Source organism: Rhineura floridana, chromosome 4 (genome assembly GCF_030035675.1).
Source record: "Rhineura floridana isolate rRhiFlo1 chromosome 4, rRhiFlo1.hap2, whole genome shotgun sequence".
In the NCBI taxonomy this organism is placed as follows: domain Eukaryota; kingdom Metazoa; phylum Chordata; class Lepidosauria; order Squamata; family Rhineuridae; genus Rhineura; species Rhineura floridana.
In genome coordinates, this window is record NC_084483.1 from 100106738 (window position 1) to 100132664 (window position 25927).

General features: G+C 41.9%; 1 protein-coding gene across 6 annotated transcripts in view; it reads right to left on the minus strand.

Annotated features, from left to right (window-relative positions):
• PTPRK (protein tyrosine phosphatase receptor type K) overlaps window positions 1–25927 on the minus strand; it is a 579201-nt gene that overhangs the window by 275159 nt on the left and 278115 nt on the right. For all 6 annotated transcript variants that reach the window (XM_061623803.1, XM_061623801.1, XM_061623802.1 and 3 more), the window contains 2 exons: window positions 7996–8077; window positions 1787–1902 (listed from right to left, as the gene is read on the minus strand). In XM_061623803.1, the coding sequence (XP_061479787.1) occupies window positions 1787–1902; window positions 7996–8077 (198 nt within the window). The remainder of the gene's footprint in view (window positions 1–1786; window positions 1903–7995; window positions 8078–25927) is intronic.

The window sequence follows — 25927 nt, forward strand, 5'->3', positions numbered from 1 at the left end:
TCAGATATTGGACTGCCCTACAAATTTGTCAAAATGCAAACACAATTTGGATTGGTCTTTCATAGTCTAATCCACATCCTGTGTATCTTGGAAAAATTTGGTAACGTGCCTCTGAGCATATGATGAGTGGGGTACAATCCCCAGAAGTGGGGCTGACTGTTAATCCACTCTGGCCACTGGAGCTCTGTCAGGGAAATAAGAATCTCCTAACAACTCTCAGCACCCTTCACAGGCTATACTTCCCAGGATTCTTTGGGTGAAGCCATGACTGTCTAAAGTGACATAAGGTCTGGGGTGTGTATGGCCACCTGATTAGCCAAGCCAAACAGCTGTGAGTCAGACTTTTAGAACACTGACCATTGGTTTGTACTGAGCATGCCCGACACTATAATAGACTTGCTTGTTACATTTCTTAAATTAATTAAAAATCAGCCTGCATTTTTTAAACTTTTAAATTGCAGAAGATGAAGGTCAGAGTATTATTATTATTTATTATTTATTTAATTTGTATCCCGCCCTTCCTCCCAGAAGGAGCCCAGGGCGGCAAACAAGGCACTAAAAACATCATAAACATCATAAAAACAAATCTTAAAATATGTTAAGACAAAACAGCGTTAAAAACATTTAAAAAACTTTTTTAAAAGGGTTAAAAACATTATTAAAAACATATTAAGCAATTCTGACACAGACACAGACTGGGATCGCTCTCAACTTAAAAGAGTATGGGACAAAGTCAGTAATACGATTACAGGTACTCTGTGAACATGGCTGATTTTTAATGAATTTCAACAAATTATGTGTCCACTATCAGAAAAATGTCCAATAGGGGTCTGGATTTTTTCTCTCGTTTTATACTTTGAACTCTTGATTCTGTCTGAGTGTTTTGTGTATCTCCATAAAAACCTAGAAGGTTGTTAAGCAAGCATTTTTGAGTTCAGGACTGTAAGTTTTGTAAGGTTGCGTTTTGAAATGAGCTTATGGAAAGCAGCGGAATGGCATGAGGGTATTTTCAATTTAACATGGCGGAATGCGAAAAATCCATGCTGGCTATAGTATACAGCCATTCTCATGGCTGTATAATAAGAACTGCCTGCATTGTTACATGATATGAAAGCTCTATGGTGATAGATTCACTAAAGTAAATTATCACTAAATGTTGTAGTCATGGAGTTGTAAGCATACCTGCGTGAATTTGTCTTCATTGGCCATACTGGCTGGGGGTGATGGAGTTATAGTCCAAAACATTTGGAGGCCACAAGATTGGAGAAACCTGTGTCAAACCAATATCTCCAATATAGGGTTGCCAGCTTGTAAACCAGAGAATGTGCTTTTAGATGTAAAATGTACTCATAAATATGTTTTTATTTTATTATTAATTGCATTTTTTATCACAGAAGTGCTTGCTGTCCTGGGCTTCTTTGGGAGGAAGGGCGGGATATAAATTTTATAAATAAAGTAGGAGATGGGGTAGATCCAAATGCTCATATCCTCTCTCCCCTGGTTCATTTAACCATCCTTCCCCGTTTTGCAGGTTTCCATGTTTGCTTTACTGCAGGGCAGTCATAGCATACTATTGATTTAGGGAAAGAGAGGGAATAGCTTGTTATAGGGAACCTATCCTAATATGAAATAGAAAACACAAGAAATCAAACAAACAAAAATAAGTTTTGGAAAATATTTCTCAGTTATGTAATTTGTCCTGGATAAACACAGAAAAACTAGAACTTTTGTCTTTTGTTTTTGCAAGATGTATGCCCACAAAAGGACCAGAATGAATTAGCCTTACCTGCAGCCATAACTTGTTATTCACAGCATCCCTCCCTGTAGCAATGCACTGAAATGTAGCATTCTGGCCTGCATTGACCTCCACATCCCCCAGCCGCAAGAAATGAGGAGATTTATCTGTGTAGGTGGGGAAAAAAATGTTACCAAAAAGTGCTCAGACAAAAAAGGCCATTTACTTCTCCCAAAAGATACACATTACTGCAACCTCTGGTTAAAACTATTTTTTTACGTGAGAGAAAATAATTGTTTCAGCTCAAGGAGAGGGAACAAAACAGCCTTGATCTTTCTCCCTTACCACACAAACTCTGCAAGCTTGTCAAATATGAATTATAAAAGGGATTTGTAATAAACCTAAGCATAGAAGGATGTGAAACAAAAAAGAAGCCTCAAAACTCTTGAGTGAATTTCCATTACACTCTATGTGAAACCACTGCATTGTGAAACCACTGCATTAGCAACAGAATCAGTCAGATGCAATTAGCTGGATACAGTGGGATACAGTGCAATGCAGAAGTCCCTGTCAGTAAATATCACCTGCACCACTAAATACAGCAACATTTGACCCACTGACAAACCTGCTCATACTAATGTCACTGCCTCAAGGAAAGCTCAGTAACAAAACCATGTGAAATATTAGGGTTGAAAAAGGCAATGGAAGGAGACGAGAGATGTATATGCTACATAGTTCGTGCACACATTACCCTCCTAAATTGCATTTACCCAGCTCTATTCAGTTGGCATTAACTAAATAACATTCTGTAACTTTGAAAAACGTATTAACTGTTTGTCAGGATCAAGCCCTACAGATCCTATACTGGGGAGCTGTTGATAGTGAATTGCATCTGTGGCCATCCTCACGGATAAATGGGAAAATGGAAGAAGCTGGTTGAGGCACCAATTCACTGTGCTAGCTTAAATGACATGGTAAGACAAACTATGGCTTCCTGTGATACAGTAAACCAAACTATGGCTTATGCCATGACTGTGCATTTGCCAAGCTCCTAGAAAGGTTCCCGTAGCTACCTTGCTCCTCCCCTGTCCTTTTCACTGCTGTACAGAGCTAAGCCAAGATTTGGCTTAGTGTGTTATCTGAACCAGGACTCATGCTTAAGCTCTCTCCCCACTAACCACAAGCTATTTATTTATTTATTCTATTTCTATGCCGCCTTTGGCCAAAGGCTCTCAAGGCGGCTCACAAAAAAATAAAATAAACACAATTCAAAATACACATCAGAAAAGAACACAGTGCACAAAAATTCAAACAACAAAATATTAACATTGTTTAGAAAACAAGGTTATTTACAGGCCTGGAGATAATCTGTCCTTAAAATGTAGCACTGCCACTCCAAGAATTTTAGTCCTCAAACATTGAGCAGCTGTTGTAAAGGATTTGCTCACCAACACCATCATATTCTTGCCCGAATCATCATCCATAGACTTGAAGTAGAACTTGTAGTTGGGCCGGTTGAGGAGCGCCTTGAAGTCGCCCAGCATAACCCGCTCGGCCAGGATGAGCAGCTTCACCAGGTACAGCGTCTCCTGGTTGTCCAGATGGTAGATGATCTTGGTCTCCGCCGCTGCCATGGCCACCACCGCTCCTTGAGGACTGCCCGAGGAGCCGCCGGCCAAGACCGGGCCTGTTAGTACAGAAGTGGCCCGTCCCGCCAGCAGCAGCGGTGACAACAAAGGCAGGCAAGCTGCCTGCCTGCCTGCTTACCTACCCGCCTTGCTTTCTTCGCTTGCTTGCTCTGGCAGCCACTCAGGGGGGCGGCTCCTGAGGGCCAGGCAGGCCTCGTACCCCCCGGTCTCTTGCCCATCTTGTTCTCCAGCCAGGTCCCGGTACTGCCAGCCAGGTCTCAGCGCTTGTTGTTGGCATCTGTGTGGCCTTTGGTCGGAAGACTGGGAGAAGCTTCCCCAGTTTCGTGCAAAGCAGCTACCAAGGCGGCATTTGCTGTCACCAAGCTGCAAAGCGAGGGAGTCAGCTCCGCTCCGGCATTGTAATTGGAGCAGATTTCAGGAGGGGGCACTGATGGATGCAGCACCTGGGAAAGAGAAGCTTTGGGATCCCCTGGAACGCAAACAAACTTTCTCCAGTAATGTATATAAAATTAGTTTACTCATGACCTTTTCTTTTATACAGAGACATAAACTCAGCTTAGAAGATCAGAAGAAAGAAATGAGGCTACTTTCAGTCCATAGTTTTCCACGTCTAGTCAGGAGCCCCCATGCCTGCTTAGTTATGTGGCTAATGGAAAATTGCCAAGGTTTATTACTGGGTGCTGCTCATAGTGAGGAGAGACCTTAACCACAAGGTCCAGTTCAAAAAACATGGCACAGCTGTAAAAAAGATGGGGAAAGTAACAGATAACTGTTTATCTTTTCAGAACCTCCCCTGAAAAATCTCTGTTCCTTCTTGTCTCATTTTACTCTATGAAATGCTTTATCATATTATTCCATCGGGTGACAATGTTCAGATGTATAATACAAAAAAAACCTCCATGCCTCTCAATTTTCTCCAGCCTTGTTGCAGGAACCTTGGGGAAGCCTCGACAATGGACTGGATGAGAGTTAACAAACTGAAGCTCAATCCAGACAAGACTGAGATGCTGTTGGTGGACGGGTTCTCTGATTGGATGGTGGATATATACCCTGTCCTGGACGGGGTTACACTCCCCCTAAAGGACCGGGTTCGTAGTCTGGGAGTCTTTTTAGACTCTTCCCTCTCACTTGAGGCTCAAGTAGCCTCGGTGGTTAGGAATGTGTTTTACCAACTTCGGTTGGTAGCCCAGCTACGTCCCTATTTGAGTAAAGAGGACCTTACATCAGTGGTACATGCTCTGGTAACCTCACGTTTGGATTACTGTAATGCGCTTTACGTAGGGCTACCTTTGAAGACAGTTCGGAAGCTACAACTAGTGCAAAATGCGGCGGCCAGATTGCTGACAAGGACCAAGCGGTCCGAGCATATAACACCTGTTCTGGCCAGCTTGCACTGGTTGCCAATATGTTTCCGGGCTAGATTCAAAGTGTTGGTATTAACCTATAAAGCCTTATACGGTGCGGGACCACGATACCTTGCGGAACGCCTCTTCCGATATGAACCGGCCCGTGCACTACGTTCTGCTACGAAGGCCCTCCTCCGGGTTCCAACTCACAGGGAGGCCCGGAGGGTGATGACAAGATCTAGGGCCTTCTCAGTGGTGGCCCCCGAACTATGGAACAGTCTCCCTGAGGAAGTACGCCTGGCGCCGACTCTGCTCTCCTTCCGGCGCCAGGTCAAAACCTTCCTATTCTCTGAAGCATTTTAAGTTACACTGATTTAATTTTAAAAATGTTTATTGTGTTGGATTGTTGCTTGTATTTTAGTATTGTTTTGTTATTTATTGTATTTTTATGCTGTTTTATGTTCACCGCCCAGAGAGCTATTGCTAGTCGGGCGGTATATAAATTTAATAAATAATAAATAAATAATAATAATAATAGCAAATTGTAGATGTGGAAGATATAGAACACCCATCCAGACTCTTCTTCCCTCCCTCTTGTAGCCATCCTGGGCCTGGACGTTCCAGGATGACAATTCACCACTCTCAATGCATGTAAAGGCAGATACTACTTCATCGAACTAAAACCCAGTGATTATTGTTTCCATGCCTTTGCACCCCCAGCAATAGATTACTGTGATGTACTTCAGACAAGTCTGTCCCTGTCTTGGAAGCGTCAGCTGCTGCATAATGTGGCGACAATCCTGAAGGTGGTTTGGTCTCAGTGTTTCACCATCCACACTAATAGTATGGTGGGGTCATAGAATCATAGAATAGTAGAGTTGGAAGGGGCATAAAAGGCCATCGAGTCCAACCCCCTGCTCAATGCAAGAATCCAAATCAAAGCATTCCCCACAGATGGCTGTCCAGCTGCCTCTTGAATGTTTCCAGTGTCGGAGAGCTGACTACCTCTCTAGGTAATTGATTCCATTGTCATATGGCTCTAACAGTTAGGAAGTTTTTCCTGATGTCCATTTGAAATCTGACTTTCTGCAACTTGAGCCTGCACTCTGGGACAATTGAGAAGAGATCCCGGCCCTCCTCTGTATGACAACCTTTCATGTACTTGAAGAGTGCTATCATATCTCCCCCTCAGTCTTCTCTTCTCCAGGCTAAACATGCCCAGTTCTTTCAGTCTCTCCTCATAGGGCTTTGTTGCCAGTCCCCTGATCATCTTTGTTGCCCTCCTCTGAACCTGTTCCAGTTTATCTGCATCCTTCTTGAAGTGTGGAGAACAGAACTAGAGGCAGTATTCAAGATGAGGCCTAACCAGTGCTGAATAGAGGGGAACTAATATTTCACGCGATTTGGAAACTATACTTCTGTTAATGCAGCCTAAAATAGCATTTGCCTTTTTTGCAGCTCATATTTAGCTTGTGATCAACAACAATTCCAAGATCTTCTCACATGTCATATTGCTGAGCCAAGTATCCTCCATCTTATAACTGTGCATTTGGTTTCTTTTTCCTAAGTGTAGAACTTTGCATTTATCCCTGTTGAATTTCATTCTGTTGTTTTCAGCCCAATGCTCCAACCTATCAAGGTCCCTTTGAATTTTGTTTCTGTCTTCCACGGTATTAGCTATGCCCCCCAATTTTGTATCATCTGCAAATTTGATAAGGATGCTCTGTACCTCCTCATCCAAGTTGTTAATAAAAATGGTGAGGAGCACTTGGCTCAGGACCGATCCCTGTGATACCCATTCGTTACTTCCGCCCAGTTTGAGAAGGAACCATTGATATGCACTTTTTGAGTATGATTCTGGAGCCAACTGTGAATCCACCTGATCGTTGTTCCATCCAGCCCACATTTAGCTAGCTTGCTAATCAGAATATCATCGGGCACTTTGTTAAAAGCTTTGCTGAAGTCAAGATATATTATGTCCACAGCATTCCCACAGTCTACAAGGGAGGTTACCCGAGCAAAAAATGAGATGAGATTAGTTTGGCAGGATTTGTTCTTCATAAATCCATGTTGGGTCCTAGTAATCACTGCATTGTTTTCAAGGTGCTTGCAGATTGCTTTATAACCTGCTCCAGAGTTTTTCCAGGGATTGATGTTAGGCTGACTGGTCTGTAGTTCCCCGGTTCCTCCTTTTTGCCCTTTTTGAAGATAGGGACAACATTAGCTCTCCTCCAGTCATCCGGCACTTCACCAGTCCTCCACGATTTCACAAAGATAATAGACAGCAGTTCTGAGAGTTCTTCAGCCAGTTCCTTCAATACTCTAGGATGCAGTTCATTGGGCTCTGCAGAGTTGAACTCATTCAAAATGATTAGATATTCCTTGACCGTTTGTTTGTCAAGCTCAAGCTCCAATCCTGCCCCTTCTACTTCATGTTTCCTAGGAGGGTGAGGACTCTTTTCTGGGAGAAGACAGAGCCAAAGTAGGAATTGAGCACTTCTGCCTTTTCTTTGTCATCTGTTATCACTTTGCCATCCTCATTGAGTAGCTGTGCCACCATTTCTTTTCCCTATCTTCTACTATGGGTGGAGCACTATGCCAGCTTCCTGGAGGGGGGATCATTGTTGATTAGTGGGAGGGAGAGAAGCAAGGAGGCAGGGAGGCTGGTGCAGTGCAGATGCACCACCTGAGCCAGTCCAGTGCACCTCCTAGTGTGTTTGCACTGCGCCAGCTTCCGTGTAGTTTGGCCCTTTTCCTTCCAGGAAGCAACAGCAACCCAGCTGCTCTGCCTTACCCAGCAACCTGCTTCTGTTGTTTCCTGCTCTGATGAGCTAGAAGTCCAACTAATACAAATATTAAAAATGTAAATGTACTGCCTTCAAGTGGATTCCGAATTATGGTGACCCTATGAGGCTGAGAGGCAGTGGGTCACCCAGTGAGTTTCATGGCTGTGTGAGGATTCGAACCCTGGTTTCCTAGGTCATAGTCCAACACCTTAACCACTACACCACACTGGCTCTCAATACTGTATTTAACTGTAAACCACATGTCCGTGAACAACGAGAGAAACACTGCATTAAGTTATTTAAGTTAACAAAAAAAAAGAAATTAATTCACAGCTTCAAGAGTGTCATTTTCCCCTTCCAGACAATTTGTAAAAGAAAACCTAGAGGAGGGAAGGTTGGGTGATGAAAACAGCAGTAAGACAATATTGAACCTGTCTTGAAAAAGACAGAGAAAAATGTGACTCTTAATCACTACTTACCACAAGGGTAACTCAGAACCTGGATGTCATCAATGGCAATGTAGCCATTTCTTCCATCTGAGACTTCAGCCTCAAATATTACCTGTCAAAAAAGAAAGAAAAAAAATGTTTACAGCCATCACTGCATGAGAATTCCCATCAGTGCAGTGTGCAGATATAAGACAACACTTTTTCATTAAAGCTGAACATTCAGCTGTATTTCACTCCTGGATTTAATCATTTTCACAAATGAAAATGATTTACACAAAGCTTGGCTATTAATTAAGGCTACGTTAGCACTCAGGTGTTGTCTTTTTCACCTGCTATACACAGACTCTTTAGAACAAATATACCATTTTAAAATGGGCCAGACCTTTCCTGTAAAAAGAGAACCAACTTTTTTTTAGAGTTTCATGATGCTGCCTTGGTGACAAGACCCCATTTTCTACCTGGGGAATTCAGCTGAACACCACCTTGACAATGAAACTGAAAGTGTAAGATTAATATGCTTGAAGCTATCTTCATAATTTGTTTCTGCCAAGCAAGAGATAAAAATGTTATGTAAAGAATAATAAAAGAGCTAGTATAGCTTCTATGATACCTAACCCAAATCTATGTCAGTAACAGCAGCCGCAATGTTGTGATCCTCTGCAAGGAAAGGATAAAGGCATGCCCACTTGAACACTGAGCATGACTTCAAGGTCTAAGAATTTCTGACTTCAAGGTCTGACTTCAAGGTCTCAGATGAAGATATAGGGCAGATCCCTGAACCTGAACTAACATTTGCAGGAAGGGATTCTGAGGAACTGAGACAAACAGTGGTAACGAGAGAGGAAGTTCTAAGCTTAATGGACAATATAAAAACTGACAAATCACCGGGCCCGGATGCCATCCACCCGAGAGTTCTCAAAGAACTCAAATGTGAAATTGCTGATCTGCTAACTAAAATATGTAACTTGTCCCTTGGGTCCTCCTCCGTGCCTGAGGACTGGAAAGTGGCAAATGTAACACCAATATTCAAAAAGGGATCCAGAGGGGATCCCGGAAATTACAGGCCAGTTAGCTTAACTTCTGTCCCTGGAAAACTGGTAGAAAGTATTATTAAAGCTAGATTAACTAAGCACATAGAAGAACAAGCCTTGCTGAAGCAGAGCCAGCATGGCTTCTGCAAGGGAAAGTCCTGTCTCAGTAACCTATTAGAATTCTTTGAGAGTGTCAACAAGCATATAGACAGAGGTGATCCAGTGGACATAGTGTACTTAGACTTTCAAAAAGCATTTGACAAGGTATCTCACCAAAGACTTCTGAGGAAGCTTAGCAGTCATGGAATAAGAGGAGAGGTCCTCTTGTGGATAAGGAATTGGTTAAGAAGCAGAAAGCAGAGAGTAGGAATAAACAGACAGTTCTCCCAGTGGAGGGCTGTAGAAAGTGGAGTCCCTCAAGGATCAGTATTGGGACCTGTACTTTTCAACTTGTTCATTAATGACCTAGAATTAGGAGTGAGCAGTGAAGTGGCCAAGTTTGCTGACGACACTAAATTGTTCAGGGTTGTTAAAACAAAAAGGGATTGCGAAGAGCTCCAAAAAGACCTCTCCAAACTGAGTGAGTGGGCGGAAAAATGGCAAATGCAATTCGATATAAACAAGTGTAAAATTATGCATATTGGAGCAAAAAATCTTAATTTCACATATACGCTCATGGGGTCTGAACTGGCGGTGACCGACCAGGAGACAGACCTCGGGGTTGTAGTGGACAGCACAATGAAAATGTCGACCCAGTGTGTGGCAGCTGTGAAAAAGGCAAATTCCATGCTAGGGATAATTAGGAAAGGTATTGAAAATAAAACAGCGGATATCATAATGCTGTTGTATAAATGTATCATGCGGCCACATTTGGAATACTGTGTACAGTTCTGGTTGCCTCATCTCAAAAAGGATATTATAGAGTTGGAAAAGGTTCAGAAGAGGACAACCAGAATGATCAAGGGGATGGAGCGACTCCCTTACGAGGAAAGGTTGCAGCATTTGTGGCTTTTTAGTTTAGAGAAAAGGCGGGTCAGAGGAGACATGACAGAAGTGTATAAAATTATGCATGGCATTGAGAAAGTGGATAGAGAAAGTTCTTCTCCCTCTCTCATAATACTAGAACTCGTGGGCACTCAAAGAAGCTGAATGTTGGAAGATTCAGGACAGACAAAAGGAAGTACTTCTTTACTCAGCGCATAGTTAAACTACGGAATTTGCTCCCACAAGATGCAGTAATGGCCACCAGCTTGGATGGCTTTAAAAGAAGATTAGACAAATTCATGGAGGACAGGGCTATCAATGGCTACTAGCCATGATGGCTGTGCTGTGCCACCCTAGTCAGAGGCAGCATGCTTCTGAAAACCAGTTGCCGGAAGCCTCAGGAGGGGAGAGTGTTCTTGCACTCGGGTCCTGCATGCGGGCTTCCCCCAGGCACCTGGTTGGCCACTGTGAGAACAGGATGCTGGACTAGATGGGCCACTGGCCTGATCCAGCAGGCTCTTCTTATGTTCTTATGTTCTTAGAGAAGCATCAAATGCTGGAATTTAGGGACCATTTAACTTCGGTTGGAATCATGAGCGCTCTCTCTGAGGGCCAAATTTATATGCTGATTTCTTGTTCTACTTTTCATTTTGTTGTATTAACATGGTTTTAATACATGCAGCATGGTTTTATTTTATTTTTATATTGTTTTGTAAATCATCCAGAGGACTTTGTGGAATGGGAAGTATACAAATGCCAAAAATGGTGGGGGGATACATGCATGCGTGCACATGTGCACCACATTGCATGACCTTAACTGCATAATTCTGCCTTCAAGTGTAACAGTGCTGCTGCTGTTTTTGTTTTTAAATTTCCAATGAAGGTTTTATTTAATCCTCCCCCTACTTCTCTATGGTCCTGATCCCCAGACTATCTGTATGGCAAAAATGTCCAGATGACCAGAGGAGAGGAGCAAAGAGCTTCTCTCTTTGAGCGAGTACAACTGTGGCTGATTTAGGTGCCTTTCTCCCCATAGATGGGGATGCATAGCAGCTTCAGGGAGGCTTTATTGCGACCACAGCATTTTTTTTTGGAGGGGGGAGAACTCTTCATCTCCACTCCCTGAACTCCTACTGCTGCTTGCCTCCTCTCCTCTTCCCCCGTCCACTGCCATACACTTTAAAAAAAAAAAAAAACCTGCACATTAGTTACATTAATCAGATTAATGCAATTAAGGTCACATCTAGTTTGGTCCTGAATGTGCAGATTATCATATACAGCCACGGAATGCTGTGTACAAGAATTTACACCCAACACACACATGGAGCAGGATGGCACTGTGTTTGAGAAGTCTTAGAAAATACAATGATTTATAGGGAGGAACTAGGTATAAAATAGTTTTGAGGAAAATTGGCTATGAATTAATTAATATCAATTTAGAATTCATCAAAGTGGCAAAGAATATAGTGTGTATCATAATGAGCAAAAAGTCAAAGAAATAATTTACACACACAAACACACACACATGTAGGCATGATGTATGCAGAATGCAGCAGTGGACTTTTGTAGCTGTAAAGTCCATCTAAAGAGCCTTGCCATTTAGGGATCTTGCCTCTATATTGTCACTCCCATATTTTCCAAAGGTCAACAACTCTCAGAGGTACAATGTGCTTTGGCAGCACCCTTTATCCACCCCTTTCAATCATCTGATCTGCCTGCAAATACTTGCAGACAGTTTTCCAGAAAACATCTGTATCCTGGTCTCAGCTAATTCCTCCTGCTGAGGCAAAGGCTTGGCAAGCAGGCATCTTTTCTTCTCCACAAATGCCCTCTATGTTCCAATATGTCCAACAAAATTACTCTTTAGAAGAAAGCATGGAAATTATGTGCCCATTCAGAAACACACACATTTGCATATACTATGCTTGGAATATACTCTGAGCACAGAGTTTGTGCTTTCCTTGCGAATAATATTCTGATTCAATAAAAACCAGGATGGATGTCTGTCATGCCTTGCTTAAAAAAGGTATCTGCTGTGTGTAATCCTTGTAATTATTTGGGGCCCTATCAAAACTGAGTATTTTACTTACATATGAGTTAAAAAAATTACTGTAACAAAAGAGCAATCCAATGTCCAAGAAGTTATTTTTTTTTAAGTTTGCATAATCTTATAATATTTGGAATAATTTTGCTTACACACCAATTAGTATTTTTACTGTAACCAAAGAGCAATCTAATGTCTAAGAAGTTAATTTAAAAAACAATCAGTTTGCACAATCCAATAGTATAATATTTGGAATCATCTCCCTTCCTTCAGAATTTAGGATAATGGAACAGAATTCTAGCAACTATGACTATAAGCACCTGAATTTTCTCCCAAAACTCAGCACGAAATATCTGCCTGCAACACAGTGAGCCACAGAGGGAAAACAAATCCAAACTTGTTCCATTCCTGGAATGAGTGAGCTTACAGCACTTACTAAAGAAAAAAGCTAAAGTTTGCATCTCAACATGAAATTATGTTGGTATTCTGTTCTGAAAAGAAAAACCTTAATAAGCAAGTTATTGATCCTTTGTCAACCCTAATAATAACAATAAATAATATAATCTATTCTCACATTATCAAAGTTTTTGCTTCCCCCCAAAAAACAATAAACAGCCCAGTTTAGTATGAAACCATGTACAGTAAACATTTTTTGCTACTAACTGGTAATTGACAGTAAAGAATGCAAAATTAGAAGTCCCCAGAATCAGATATACTCAAACTTGGGCTGACTTTCATAATCGAATCTGTTCAGTGACCTACATGGATAGCAGACTAGAGAGAGGGCCACACACACACACACATGCACACCTTACTGGCACCTCTCAGATGGATATACTCATTGATTAGCTTCAGTAAGTTAGAGTTTCTCAACCAGCACAAAAACCATGGAAGAGACCTCCCCTTAAAAACCCCTCAGTCCTTTCCTAATGTTACTTATATACTGGGTATCATTTTTTAAAAAAATGCATTGATCACTGTCTATACTCCAGGAGTGCCATTTGCAGTTTGCCTCTCCCCCTCTTCAGGTGTTCTAATAAAGCATTAACTTAATATTTGGGGGGGGGAGGGAGAGAATACCAACTCCAGCACACTATCACCATTCCTATCACCCTCCATGAATTGGAGTGTGGACTTATGAAGTGGTAGACCTTCGCTAGCCATGGAGGTTCTCTGCACATTTTAAAACCACGATTTCCCAGGATTCCAAAATGCACAAGAAGCCTCCATGAGTACAGGAAGTTCCTTGTTTCACAACAGGGTTGCAGATGTCCAGTTTTCAGCTGGAGACTCTGGATTTTTCGGGTCCTCTCCAGGTCTCCAGGTGAGTCAGCTTAATCTCCGGACTCTCAGCTTTCATTTTAAAAAAAATAAGTTTCTAGGTGGTCTGGTTCACGAGATATACACCAAAACGTCAGCTGCCCCTTGCATCTTCAGTGAAATGATCTCTTAGCTGGCTGCTCTAATCCCGCCCTTTGGGGTTTGTGACATCATGGTTGTGATTGACAAGGGATTTCTGGAGTCCCAGGCAGTACTAGACTGCATTGCAAATGTAGAAAACTATTGTTTTCTCCTGTTTATCTGAAAATCTAATAAATTGAGTAAGAATACCTACCTTTCAGCAGTACCAAAAGTCTTTTTTTCTGTTGTGTGTAGAAGTAAAACAAGTTTAAATTTTCCTGGGCTGTTGAAGATGGTACTGTTCTGAAAACATTCCCAATATGAAGCTTTAGTCTAATACTTGCGTTTCTGGGAGTAAAGCTGCAATGCTAATCCCACATACCTGGAGTAAACCCTACTGAATTCAATAGAACTTACTTTTGAGTAGACATGGTTAGGATTGTGCTCTAAATTAATGGGACTTTAGAGTGAACATAACAAAGGATTGTGCTTGTGTTGTAAATCTTTCTCTCCCCCTCCAATCCTATTTTTTAAATCAATTAGGCAGGGCTTACATAGGTATCACTGCTTTTACTATGTAGGAAACTAATACTGATGTTATTTTTTTAAAAAAATCTTCTGCAATGACCAACTGGTTTTGACAATAAACTATTATTTGGGGTTTATGTAGTTTTACATCTCTCTGTCTCTCTGTCTCTCTCTGTGTGTGTGTATGCATGGAGTCTTCCCAACAACCCTGTGAGGTAGGATTGCCGATTGGAGACCAAGGCAGCTCACAACAAGAAATAAATCCCTTTAAAATCCAGTAACAATAAAAAGTATAAACAGTTGCAAAATAGCTTAAAGTAGCATGATTCTGAATTTTGGGTTCGGCGAGTGTTCCTTATCACTTCAGGCTGCAGTTCTGCACACGCTTCCCTGTTTGAGTAAGTCCCATTGAATACATTGGAACTTCCTTCTGAGTAAACAATCATAGGATTGCACTACAAATATCTTTACAGGTTGTGTAAATAATAAACATCTTTGACAGTCATGCTTATATAAATATTACTTCATACTATGTCCCGATAAGAAGTTGATTTCACACTGTGGTTGTAAATTATTACTTCCTCTACAGTTTAAGTGTGCCCTTCTTCCTTGGGGTGCTCATGGTTCCCCTCTGCTGTTTTCATCCTGAGGGGCAGATTAGGCTGAGAGATGGTGAGTAGCCCATGGTCACCCAGTAACCTTTATAGCTCATATCCATTTTAAAAAATTAATTAAAATGATTTACATGCAGGCAAAGTTTAAGTAGATCCACACAATACATTTAAAGCACATCCAACTCGCATTTAAAGTGCATGACTTCCCCTAAAGAATCCTGGGAAGTATAGTTTCCCCCTCACAGTTATTTGTTCCCACTACCCTTAACAAACTACAGTTCCCATGATTCTGTAGTGGGATTCATGTGCTTCAAATGTGCTTTAATTGAATGATGTGGATCTGCTCTACGTATGCTATGAATTCATTACTGAATTGAAAAGAACAATTTTAAAAGATACTTTTTTAAACAGGGAAAGGGCTGTAACTAAGTGGTAGGACATATGCTTTGCATGCAAAGGTCTGAAATTCAATTTCTGGAAAAGACTGTTGCCTTGAATCCTGGAGAGCCAATGCTAGTCCATGTCATCAGTACTAAGCTAGATCGTACCAAATGGCCTGAGTCAGGATAAGGTAGATTCCATTGTTCCTAAAAGTGGAAAGAGACCCAAGGGCCACAGTGACTCAAGATTTATTGTAAAAAAATCTCTAAGCGGTTTACAGAAGGAATTAAAACAATAAAATGACTAGCAAAAACAGTTAAAGACAGGTATTTAAAATTTTTCCAAATAATAAAACCAACAATGAGTTAAAAAAACATAAAAAACACAATAGCTTCTACCTGCCTGGGTAGGCTTGCCTAAACAAAAATATTTTTAGCAGGTGCTGAAAAGAGTACAATGAAGGTGTCTGCCTAATACATTATGATGTATGTATTTTATCCTATTATGTTTACCGCCCTGAGAGCTACTTGCTATGGGCGGTATATAAATGCAACAAAATAAATAAATATAAATAAATAAATAGGCATTGAGTTCCAAAGTGTAGCTGGTACATTAAAAGGCTGATTTCTTACAAGAGAAGAACAAGTACTATGTGGCACCCATAACATGGAAAGCGTACCTTGAACTTGGCCTGGTAGTAAATCAGCAACCAGTGCAGAGGTATTATGTGCTGATAGGGTATCACTCTTGTCAGCAATCATGCCACAGCATTCTGCACTAACTGCAGCTCCTGGGTCAGGTTGTGCTGCGTGGGTATTTCCGTGACCTTGGCTGACTGGCTGCCAGGGTTTTTTTTAGTTTTGGATTTTGGTTAGGAATCCTAACTGGTTGTGGATGCTAAGTTTTCTGCCTTACTCATAGGAATTTTGTTGTGGTTGGTATGGTATTGCATTTTGGGAACCATTGTTACGACATGTGCTCTTGGGAACCTGAGTGTTTGCATTTGCCACCCTCATGTCCCATGAAACACACCTCCTTGAGAGGAGGGGATCTTTTGCTAGGGATAAAAACAAGCGCTTTGCCCTGAAATGTGCTTAAATGGTGTATATATTTAACCCAAGAAATGCAGGTCCAAACCAAAATAAAGCAAAGCTTGATTTTATTGAGAGAAAGAGTAGGAAAGCATTACAGAATTACTTGGGTGCGTGGCAGCATTTATCATTAATATCCTAACCCATTCATAACTTTAAAGTTAAGAAAGCAAAGGACCCTATTACTATAAGAGGTGAAAGGTAAGAGAGAGATTACCTATCCTATGCCCGGAGTGGGCGGTTGAATACAGCTGAAGCTATGTGGAAGAGCTCTGATCCAAAACCAGGAAGGAATCTCTTGGTCTCAAGGTTTTGCACCGAGACCCAGAGTCTCCCCAGTTCTGTCCCTGCAGTCCTTGATGCGTTTCTTGAGAGCGTAGTACATGTGTGTGGGAGCTCTGATGTTCCTCAGCCCCCCTTCCTCTTTCTTCCTCTCCTCCTTTCTCTACCTTCAAGCCTCGGTTTTTAAAATACTTTTTCCTCTCTCCCCCTCCTGCCAAGGAGGGTGTGAAAGTCTGGTGATGTTGTGCATGTGTGTGTGTATCTCTAACTGACCCTGAAAACTAAGGCTCCTTACAAACAATGGGATTCACTGTGGGTGAGGGAAATTTGCCAAAGGACAAGATATCAATTATGCAGAACATTTATGCCGTAGCTTTAGTTTTGTATCTTAATTTCTGCCCTTGTTACTCTTCGCACAAAACCTCGTGGGAAAGCATAACCAGCCATACCATTAGGTGGGGGTGTGGGGTGGGAATTGTAGTTTAGCAGGCTCCATGGCCCTGCCTCGTAACACCATCACTGTCTTTGGTTTTTCTTTTGCTGCTTGCATTTCATTTACTTTTAACCTCACACCCTTATCAGCATAGAAGCAACAACAGTGGTTCCATGGACTCAGCTCAACCCCCTTAAACCCACTGGTGATGCACCTTGTTGGTTGCGTGACAGTTTGTTTTTTGCCCAGTAGTGGTAAAAGAGAATTCACATACTGGGAAGTGTGGCTGCAATTGTTGTTGTTCCCAAGCTGCTCTCTGTGAAGGTAGATCAAACCATGTGTATTTTCTCTCTGTCAGTTATTACCATATATTCCGGCGTATAAGACGACTTTTTAACCCAGGAAAATCTTCTCAAAAGTCGGGGGTCGTCTTATACGCCGGATGTCGTCTTATAGGGCGGGTGCTGAAACTTCCGAGCCGGACTGGAGAATCTGCGGTCGCCGCATATGGTGGGGGGAGCTCAAAAACGGCCGCGGCCGCATCCCCACCATATGCGGCAACCGTATGAAAGCAAGCCGGCTGGCTGGGTGCTGGCCTCGAGCTGGGGGGTGACAGTCACCCCACCTCACGCGAAGGCAACCCTGTTGCTACCAAGCGCCCCCAATACTATCGCCCCCAATACTAAGACTCACAGGTAGCTGCAGCCTCCGACAGCAGGGCAGGGTGCCGTAGGGAGCGCACCTCTGTCTCCTCGGGGGGGGAGTTGTTCACTGTCCTCCCCAGGTCCGGCAAGCTTGTAGAGAAGGGCTCGCTCAGGCAAGGCAAGCGCGCACGCTCCCACGTCTATTGCCTCCCTATTTTGACAAGGACGAGCCCAGCGCAAGTGCGCACCCGCCGGCCTGAGGCAAGGAGGCGGGAGGAGAGGGATGAGCACGGAGAAGGCCCTCTCCCTCCGAGACAGCACGGGCGCTGTGCCCTCCTTAAGCTGGCAGATTTCTTCCACTCCGTCTGACAAGGCGCGTTCCCTCTCAGACCATCACAACACGCGCGCGCGCACGCTTCCTTCAAATCAGGTTGTGATCCAGTAGTGTATTAGTACCGTATATTCCGGCGTATAAGATGACTTTTTAACCCAGGAAAATCTTCTCAAAAGTTGGGGGTCGTCTTATACGCCCAGTCGTCTTATACGCCGGAATATACGGTACTCACTGGAATTGGGTTGGCTGTCAAAGTGAGTTTATAGCAGCCCACAAGGTAGACAGAAAAGGGTAGAGAATCTCTTACTCTTACTCATTTCTCAGAACTCTTTCTGAAGTGAAGGGTGAAATCTGTAAAGAAGTTGGAGCAGCCATGTTAAAAGGTAGGGGCAGGGCATTCCAGGCAGGGGGTTGCCAACCCTGCTTGGATACGGACATCTCTACAGAGGATCCCTAGTCAAGTCTTACCAACAGCACAATCAAAACCGTATCTACTCAGAAGTAAGTCCTATTGCTGTCAGCTTCAGGGTTGGGGGCTGGGCAGTAATGAAGCAGCCGGCAGTTAGCTGGGCAATAAATCAGTCAACGCCAGGCAGATAATGGAGGCTGGATGGCAGAAGAAAGGCTTGACAACCTAACCAGTAGCAGTGTCCAAGAGTGTTGTCCAGGTAGGGAAGCAGAGTTCAGAAAGCCAGGGGTCCAGTCCGAAGTTCTAGAGGCTAGCAACAGCATTACACATGAGGAGTCACAACCGACGTTGTAGTCAGCAGTCTGCTGCAGCCATGAACTGCCTTTTATAACAGACTCCCTAAGCCAGGTGCCCGTGATTAGTTTCCCAGCTGCTCAGAGCTGCTTGTTCTTAAACAACCCAACCTCTTCCTTCGTTGCTGTGCTACTCGCTGGCATCTCCTGTTCATACCCAGAATCCGATTGAGGGGCTTCAGCCAGGTCCTGCACATTCTCCAGCTGGGGAAGAGCCAGAGTTGTGTCCTCAGGGGTTCCACTAGTTCCTTCTCCTGGGCCTGCCAACTCTGCCTCTTCCTCTTCCTCCAAGTCCTCTGAAGGGGCCATGACAATTGAGTTCTATGGGGCATGGCAAGTGTGTTTAGAATTGCAGCCTTCGGGGACATCCGTCTTTACTCCTCAGTGCTCCCATCTAACATCTCCAAAACACTAGGCTCCTTTCTTCCTACAATGGCCTTCTAGTGACTGGGCTGGCCAGAGGGCACTTAAACCCTTCTTGCGAGAAGCAAGTAGGCTAGATTAAATGTTCCCTACCCAGGCTCTATCTTTTAGCTAAGATTTCTATCTTAATTTCCAATCAGAGAAATGTTTTTGTTTGAATTGTATGCTCCAAGCAACTGCAGTTGATGCTTGAGGTATCATGCTTAATGACATCACTAAGGCCCGCCCCTGTGACATCACTAAGGCCTGCCCCTGTGACATCACTAGTGACATCAGTATGACCTGCCCCCGTGACATCACTAGTGCCCGCCCCTGAAATCTCAGGGTTTGGGAAGTTTGGCAACCCTATTTCACAAGAATGGGGTGGAGCTTGTGTGCTTATCGCTACATGCCCCCATCACGTTATCTTCAAATCAGAACACCGGAAGAGAATTTTTGTGAAGTTTCACTCACAGAGGATCATTTAAGCAGGTAAAAGCATTTTGGGAAATATAAACCTTAGAGTCATACAACCCAATATTTTGCATTTCAGCTCGATATACAACTTAATGATATTCCACCTAAGGAATCATCTTTTAATTTTCACAGAAGACCTATTTCCCTTCTTTACGATTATTTTGTTCAAAACACAAATTAATGCACAGTTCCAGTCAATAAAACATAAGAGAAGCCAGGTTTAACTAGGGACAAAATCACCACCACAAAGACAGAATTTAATTGGAATGCATTAACATTTTACCTAAGAATCCAAAATTTAAGACTTTGCATGGTGGTTACCTAAGCTAAGAATTTTTATAAGTGGAATAGATATAATAATTATAGTGAATTACAGCTTTGCAGTGAGTGGTTATAGGAGGGCATCTGGAAAAGCCGACATGATTACACTGGTAGCAATGAGATGAGAAACTCAACGCTTGAGACAAAAAGGCAGGCACTTGACAAAGCAGGCTCTACCAAAGTATCAAGCAAAATGGCTAATTGAACCACTAACTTTTAGCACTCGGTTAAATGATATGACCTCCTCTCAATATCTTCCTGCACTTTATTTGATCCCAAATGCTAAAGCTAAGAAATGAGAAAAACCCTACCTCCATTTAATTCCCCCGTACACACTACTTGAATTTTTAGAAGTAATTCAAAACTGTGCTAAATTTTCTAGACACTTAAAAAAAAGTTAAATGGGGCACTTAGATATGAAAGCTAGAGCAACAGAAATTAACTAAAGAGAAGTTCAGAACTAAAAAAGGGTTCACTGAAATAAAGTTCAAACCTGACCAGATGTAAAAAAGTTTAAAAAATGTGACAAAGCTCTTTAAAATGTTGAAAAGTAATTTTTAAAAATAAAAAGCTTAACAATGTTGAAAGGGCATTTAAAATACTTAGAAGGGCCAAAATTGTGAGTTGAAAACTGCAATGAGTTGAACTGAAAGTAATCAACAGTGTGATTTGCTATATGCACCAGAATTATTCCAAGCATTAAGTTCAGAAATTCTTCTTAGTTCCCCAAAGGCAGAAATGAGTCTAGACTTCAGAAAATATTCTAAGTTAAAGTATGAAAGTGTAACAAAATCTAGGACCATCATTGCCAACAGCAAAACAAAAACAAAACATTTTGACAAGGGGCTGAGAGAAAGCCTCCGAAAAGAAAGACTCTAGAAGGGGAAAGAGAAATGCTCATCACTGGGCTTCTTACATTTTTGTTCTGACTGGAGGTGGGGCTCCCATGGTGAGATGACACCACTGTTTACATAAAAGGAGAGGTGCCCACCTATTCCATTTATCCTTACATGGCGTTTTGGGAATGTTTAACCCTAGCCCTATAATGTCTCTGTCTTGTCATGCTCCTTTGAAGTTCACAACTTCTGGGTTTCTTGCTTGAGTTGCATGTTTCTTTCTTGTACTTTGTCTTTGAACTTCTGATCACGTATACTGCAATCTGAGAATGTGAGGTCACTTGCAGCACATTTGTATAATTGTTATTCCTTTAAGAACCTATCAACATCAAGGCAAAGTGCATTCTTACCAGAAGAATTTAAGAAGAGAACATAATATAATGAATGAGCCATTTCCATGATGTTCCATTCATTGCCACTCAGCTATATGGGCTTGATACAATGGTAAACGCCCTCTGAATACCGCTTACCATGAAAACCTCATTCATAGGGTCGCCATAAGTCAGAATCGACTTGAAGGCAGTAATTTACATTATGGTGGACCCTAAAGACCTAAGACCACACCCCACCCTTTGCTGGATTAAGGCCAAAGGTCTTTCTAGTCCAGGTTCTCTTATCACTGTGACTGAGTGCAACGATATTCTCCAACTCATGAATCCCAGCAACTGGCATTCAGAGGCAGACCCTTTTAAAGACAAAGCATTTGGTGGCCATCATTTCATCTTGTGGTAGCAAGCTCCATAGTTTAATCATGTGCTGTGTGAAGAATTACTCTGTTGTCTGTCCTGAATATTCTAACATTTTGCTTCATTTGATGCCCCTACTAGTAGTATTATGAGAGGCAGAAAAATTTCTTTCTATCTACTTTTTTCAAAACATGCATAATCTTACTCACCTCTATCATATCCCCCTTCACTCAACTTTCCTTTAAACTAAAAAGGGCTCATCCTCTTCAATGCCAGGTTGACAGCGATGATATTCAGCAGGAGGAGGAGGAGAAGGACAAGGAGAAGAAGAAGAAGAAGAATCTCTTTGAACTTTGTGGAGCCCCATACAACTTCAGAAAAATGGACCAAGAGTAGAGAAAAGTATAGATGTGGGCAAAACTCACTATATCCAGGCTACAAACTTTGGTCGCTCTTTTTACTTATCCAGCTTGGATTAAAATCCAACCTTGAGAATAACTTCTTATTTATCCACCAAGCCTCCAATCCCTTATATGATCAGTCATCTTCCCTTTAAACCACACTTATCTGTATGGGTTAGTGGCAACCATGATGGTATTACAACTGAAGGGAGATGGACAGAGGCGTCTGTCCCTGTCTGGCCCCTGTGTAGCATTGTGCCAGGACCCAACAACCCAGTGGACCTCAGAAATTGAGGCACAGAGTTGTAGTCAACTAATCCTACTCAGAGTAAACTCACTGAAATTAATGAAGCTAAGTTAGACATATCTGTTAACTTCAATGGGTTTACTCTGAGTAGGGCTAGCATTGAATACTACCCATGTGATGTTACCAGAGCTTGGAAAAGTTACTTTTTAAAACTACAACTCCCATCAGCCCCAGCCAGCACGGCCACTGGATTGGGCTGATGGGAGTTGTAGTTCAAAAAAGTAACTTTTCCAAGCTCTGGATGTTACCACTCATTTGTTGTTATTTCCTGACCTTCCTCCCAGTAGGAGCCCAGAGCAGCAAACAAAAGCACTAAAAACACTTTAAAATATCATAAAAAGACTTTAAAATACATTAAAATAAAACATATTTAAAAACATTTTTATAAATGCTTTAAAAACATCTTTAGAAAAAAAGAAAGGGTTTAAAAACATATTAAAAAGCAATTCCAACACAGACACAAACTGGGATAAGGTCTCAAACTGGCCTGGACTGCCTTCAAATCGATCCCGACTTATGGCTACCCTATGAATAGGGTTTTCATGGTAAGCGGTATTCAGAAGGGGTTTATACCATTGCCTCCCTCTGAGGCTGAGAGGCAGTGACTTGTCCAAGGTCACCCAGTGAGCTTCATGGCTGTGTGTCTAGTATTTAAGGGGAGGGAATCCCAAAGGGTAGGTGCCACTAAAGGTCTGTTTCCTATGTTGTGCGAAATGTCGTGTAGAATATTCAATTCTACACATGCAAAAATACTTTGTTCTCACCACACAAAAGGTCTCCTTTTTGTTGGAACTTTGTTCTCCCCTGCTAGGCTCTGGTATACATCTTTAAGATGAGGAAGAAAGGCAGATTCTTCAGCTAGCCAAGATCTAATTGTCCTTATCATTTCAGCAGATCATTCAGCCAGCAAATAATCCCTTTTTGTCCAGCTACAGGGAGATATGGATTCTTGCTAGCTTAATTATCCAGAACTTGGGCTCAGATGCAGATCAGCTCCAATGCCTGGTGTCAAGAACAGTGTTAAGGGACTGGATACAGAAGAGAGTTCAATCATGAGAGCATAAAAGCCAACTTGTGCCTCAACTTGGAAGTGAAATGAGTTTTGTCCTTCATGCTAGTTTTTCCTCACTCCATTTACTTGACATTTTGTTCCATTCTGACCTAATTCTTGCAGCTAAGAGACCATTTCTAGGCTATTGGTTGAATTACTAAGTGTAGAATATATATTATATTGTTAAGACTTCTGAAGAAAGCTAAGAACAAAGAGAATCAACATTTCTTAGGATTCTCTCCTTAACAATAGGTATAAAAATCTAAGTTGCCCGACTCAGAAGGCTGTAACTCTACAGTCACCCGAGTTTCAGTGCAATTAATGGTCCAATGGCACCAGCAGCTGCTTTAGAAATACAGAAAGCAAAAATAGACGTGTTGATCCATAATAATACGAATTTTTTAAAAATCAAAATCCACATTAGGGTATCATTATTATTCATGTTATCTTGGTTGGCATAATAAAGGAATTACCCTAATGAGAATTTAGAACAAACCTTAGTTACCACTCATGGTTTATCTGGAGAGGTGCAAACCATAAACCCGGGTTCAGACAGCACGCTAAGCCAAACATGCCTATACTCGCAGCAGCAGGAGGACAAGAGGAGGAGCAAAGTGACCATGGCTTTTCCTGTGAAGACCTGTGCATTCACACTTAGTCATGCTTTGGGTCAGCATTATGTGTGAATTAGATCTTTGAGAACTAAACAGATAAAAAATAGCTGCAATACATGATAATTTTAAGCAGCATGAGTTCCTGAAAAAGTGAGAGAGGATGTATTTTTACCTAACCCACAAATTTTTTGTTGACATAATAATATGAACCTCCCTTGTGAAACTTCCAGATAATTTTTGCTTAGCTAATTTAGAAACCATGAAAACATAATTACTTCCATTTGAATGCTTAAGCAATGCTGTGAGGCAGGGTTTTCTGCTGACGGAGCCCCAGAGGATTTTTTTAAACTCACTAAATCAAACACTTGGGTGGAAAATTTGTAATCTAGTCTTTTAAAGATTTGCAAGTTAAGAAACACATGCACTTCTCCTGAGATTTGAAAATGGAGTTAAGTGGCCATCCTCAAGTATTTAACCAGTATTACTGATAACAGGGTTGGTCAGCAAGTATTTCTGGTTACATGTATCTAATGATAATCAATTGGGGGAGTTTGCTACATGCACCTTTAGTTGGTCAACTGAGGTTTAAACCTGGCAGCTGACTACACAAATACATTGGTTCAGCTCAGCCCACACTTTCTCCCACAAGATCATTTACTGATGTGGATGGTCCTCTAGTCTAGAGAATGTTTGGGAAGTGTTTTTGACAGAAAATATGTAATAAAATCAGCAAAGTTGAACAACAATTCAGGCAAGCTAATAGGGAACAGATGAAACTATGAGCCTCGCTCTTTCTGAATGAACACTGTAGCATGTGTTGAGTGGTATACAGCTGAAGTCCCAAAAAGCAGAGACATGAAACAGATTCAGACAAATCCTGAATCAAAATAGGGTACTTTTGACAGATTTGCAGCAGAATCTCTCTGAAGCAACCTGAATATATTAGATACTAATATCTAATTTCATTAATTTCATCCAAAGGACTACCATCTCTGCAAATTCCAGCCAATTTTGCCAAAAAAATAAAAAGGTTAGACTGTTATTCTACTATATATTTTGGAAAGTTATTTGTTTGCTATGCATTTGGGCACCTCTTAAGATACCATAACCAAATTTTGTGTGATGGTTCCTGAAATCAAGAAGCAGGCTTATGTCTGTATTTGCATCATGCCCAAGCTAGATGACTCCTCTTCCAAGGATGATCTAGCCAAGGATGATCTGGACTCCACAAACTGGTAGTGCTCAGGAACAGTCCATCAAAATGGGCAAGGAGGACCCAGGACCCTTGGGAGAGATGGACAGGGGTCTTTCCCCCAGAATGGGGGCTTAGCCTTTGAAGCAGAGGCAGAACAACTCCCAAGTCCCCAGGAGCAACAGAACCTCAAGAGGGAGACCGAGACCCTCACAGCCAGGAGAAGTGGTTGGTTGTAGAGGAAATCTAATTGTGAATAAAGGGCTAGTCATGAGCAGGGCCCTCTTCATGGAGAGTACTTTCTGCAAAAACCTCTGTGAGGCTTCAGCTGGGCCATGGGTGGGGTCTGGCAGCTCTGGCTTAAAAGCCTTAGTGCAAGGCTGGGAGAGTTGTTAGTTGCCAGAATGTCTTTCCAACAGTCCTGTACCATGCCTTTAGACACCGACCATAAAATACTGCCTTCATGTGAACAGATCCTGGACTGCTCTTGACCTTGCCTTTGCACTTCATAGCTGTGTGCTCAGTCCCTCGCCAGTTTGGGTTTGGCCTGAAAAGGATAGCTTGGGTACAACTGGATGTCATTTTGAGTCAAAAGGGTGGACTGAACCTTTCAAAACAGCACTAGTTTTAGCCACTTCTGGGGGGGGGGGTTCTTAGAATTCCTGATCAATGCTGGGTACAGCTGCTAATTTTAAAGAAAAATAAAACTTTAAAGGTACACAGCACAAAACTCCCTAAACCTATTGGTCTGTAATTTGGCAGACTTTATTCACTCAGAAGAGCTTGCTACTACTACAAATCTCATCCAATTATGTCAAAAGGAAAAAATATTATACCCTTTTAAATTTCCCCATAATAATGAATGGGGAAGGAACAAAGAGTGTTTTTTTTTTCTGAATTGACATTCAGACCTGAACCAAATTAGGCAGCCTTACAAGGAACTCCAGACTGAATCAAGCTGTTTTCTGAAGTGCCACACCACAGTCGAAACAAAAATCCTACCAAAAATGAATAAAAATCAAGGATTTGCTTTGCTTGCATCTTGCAATGTGGACGCTATTAATATTTGAAACTGTAATTCTTATG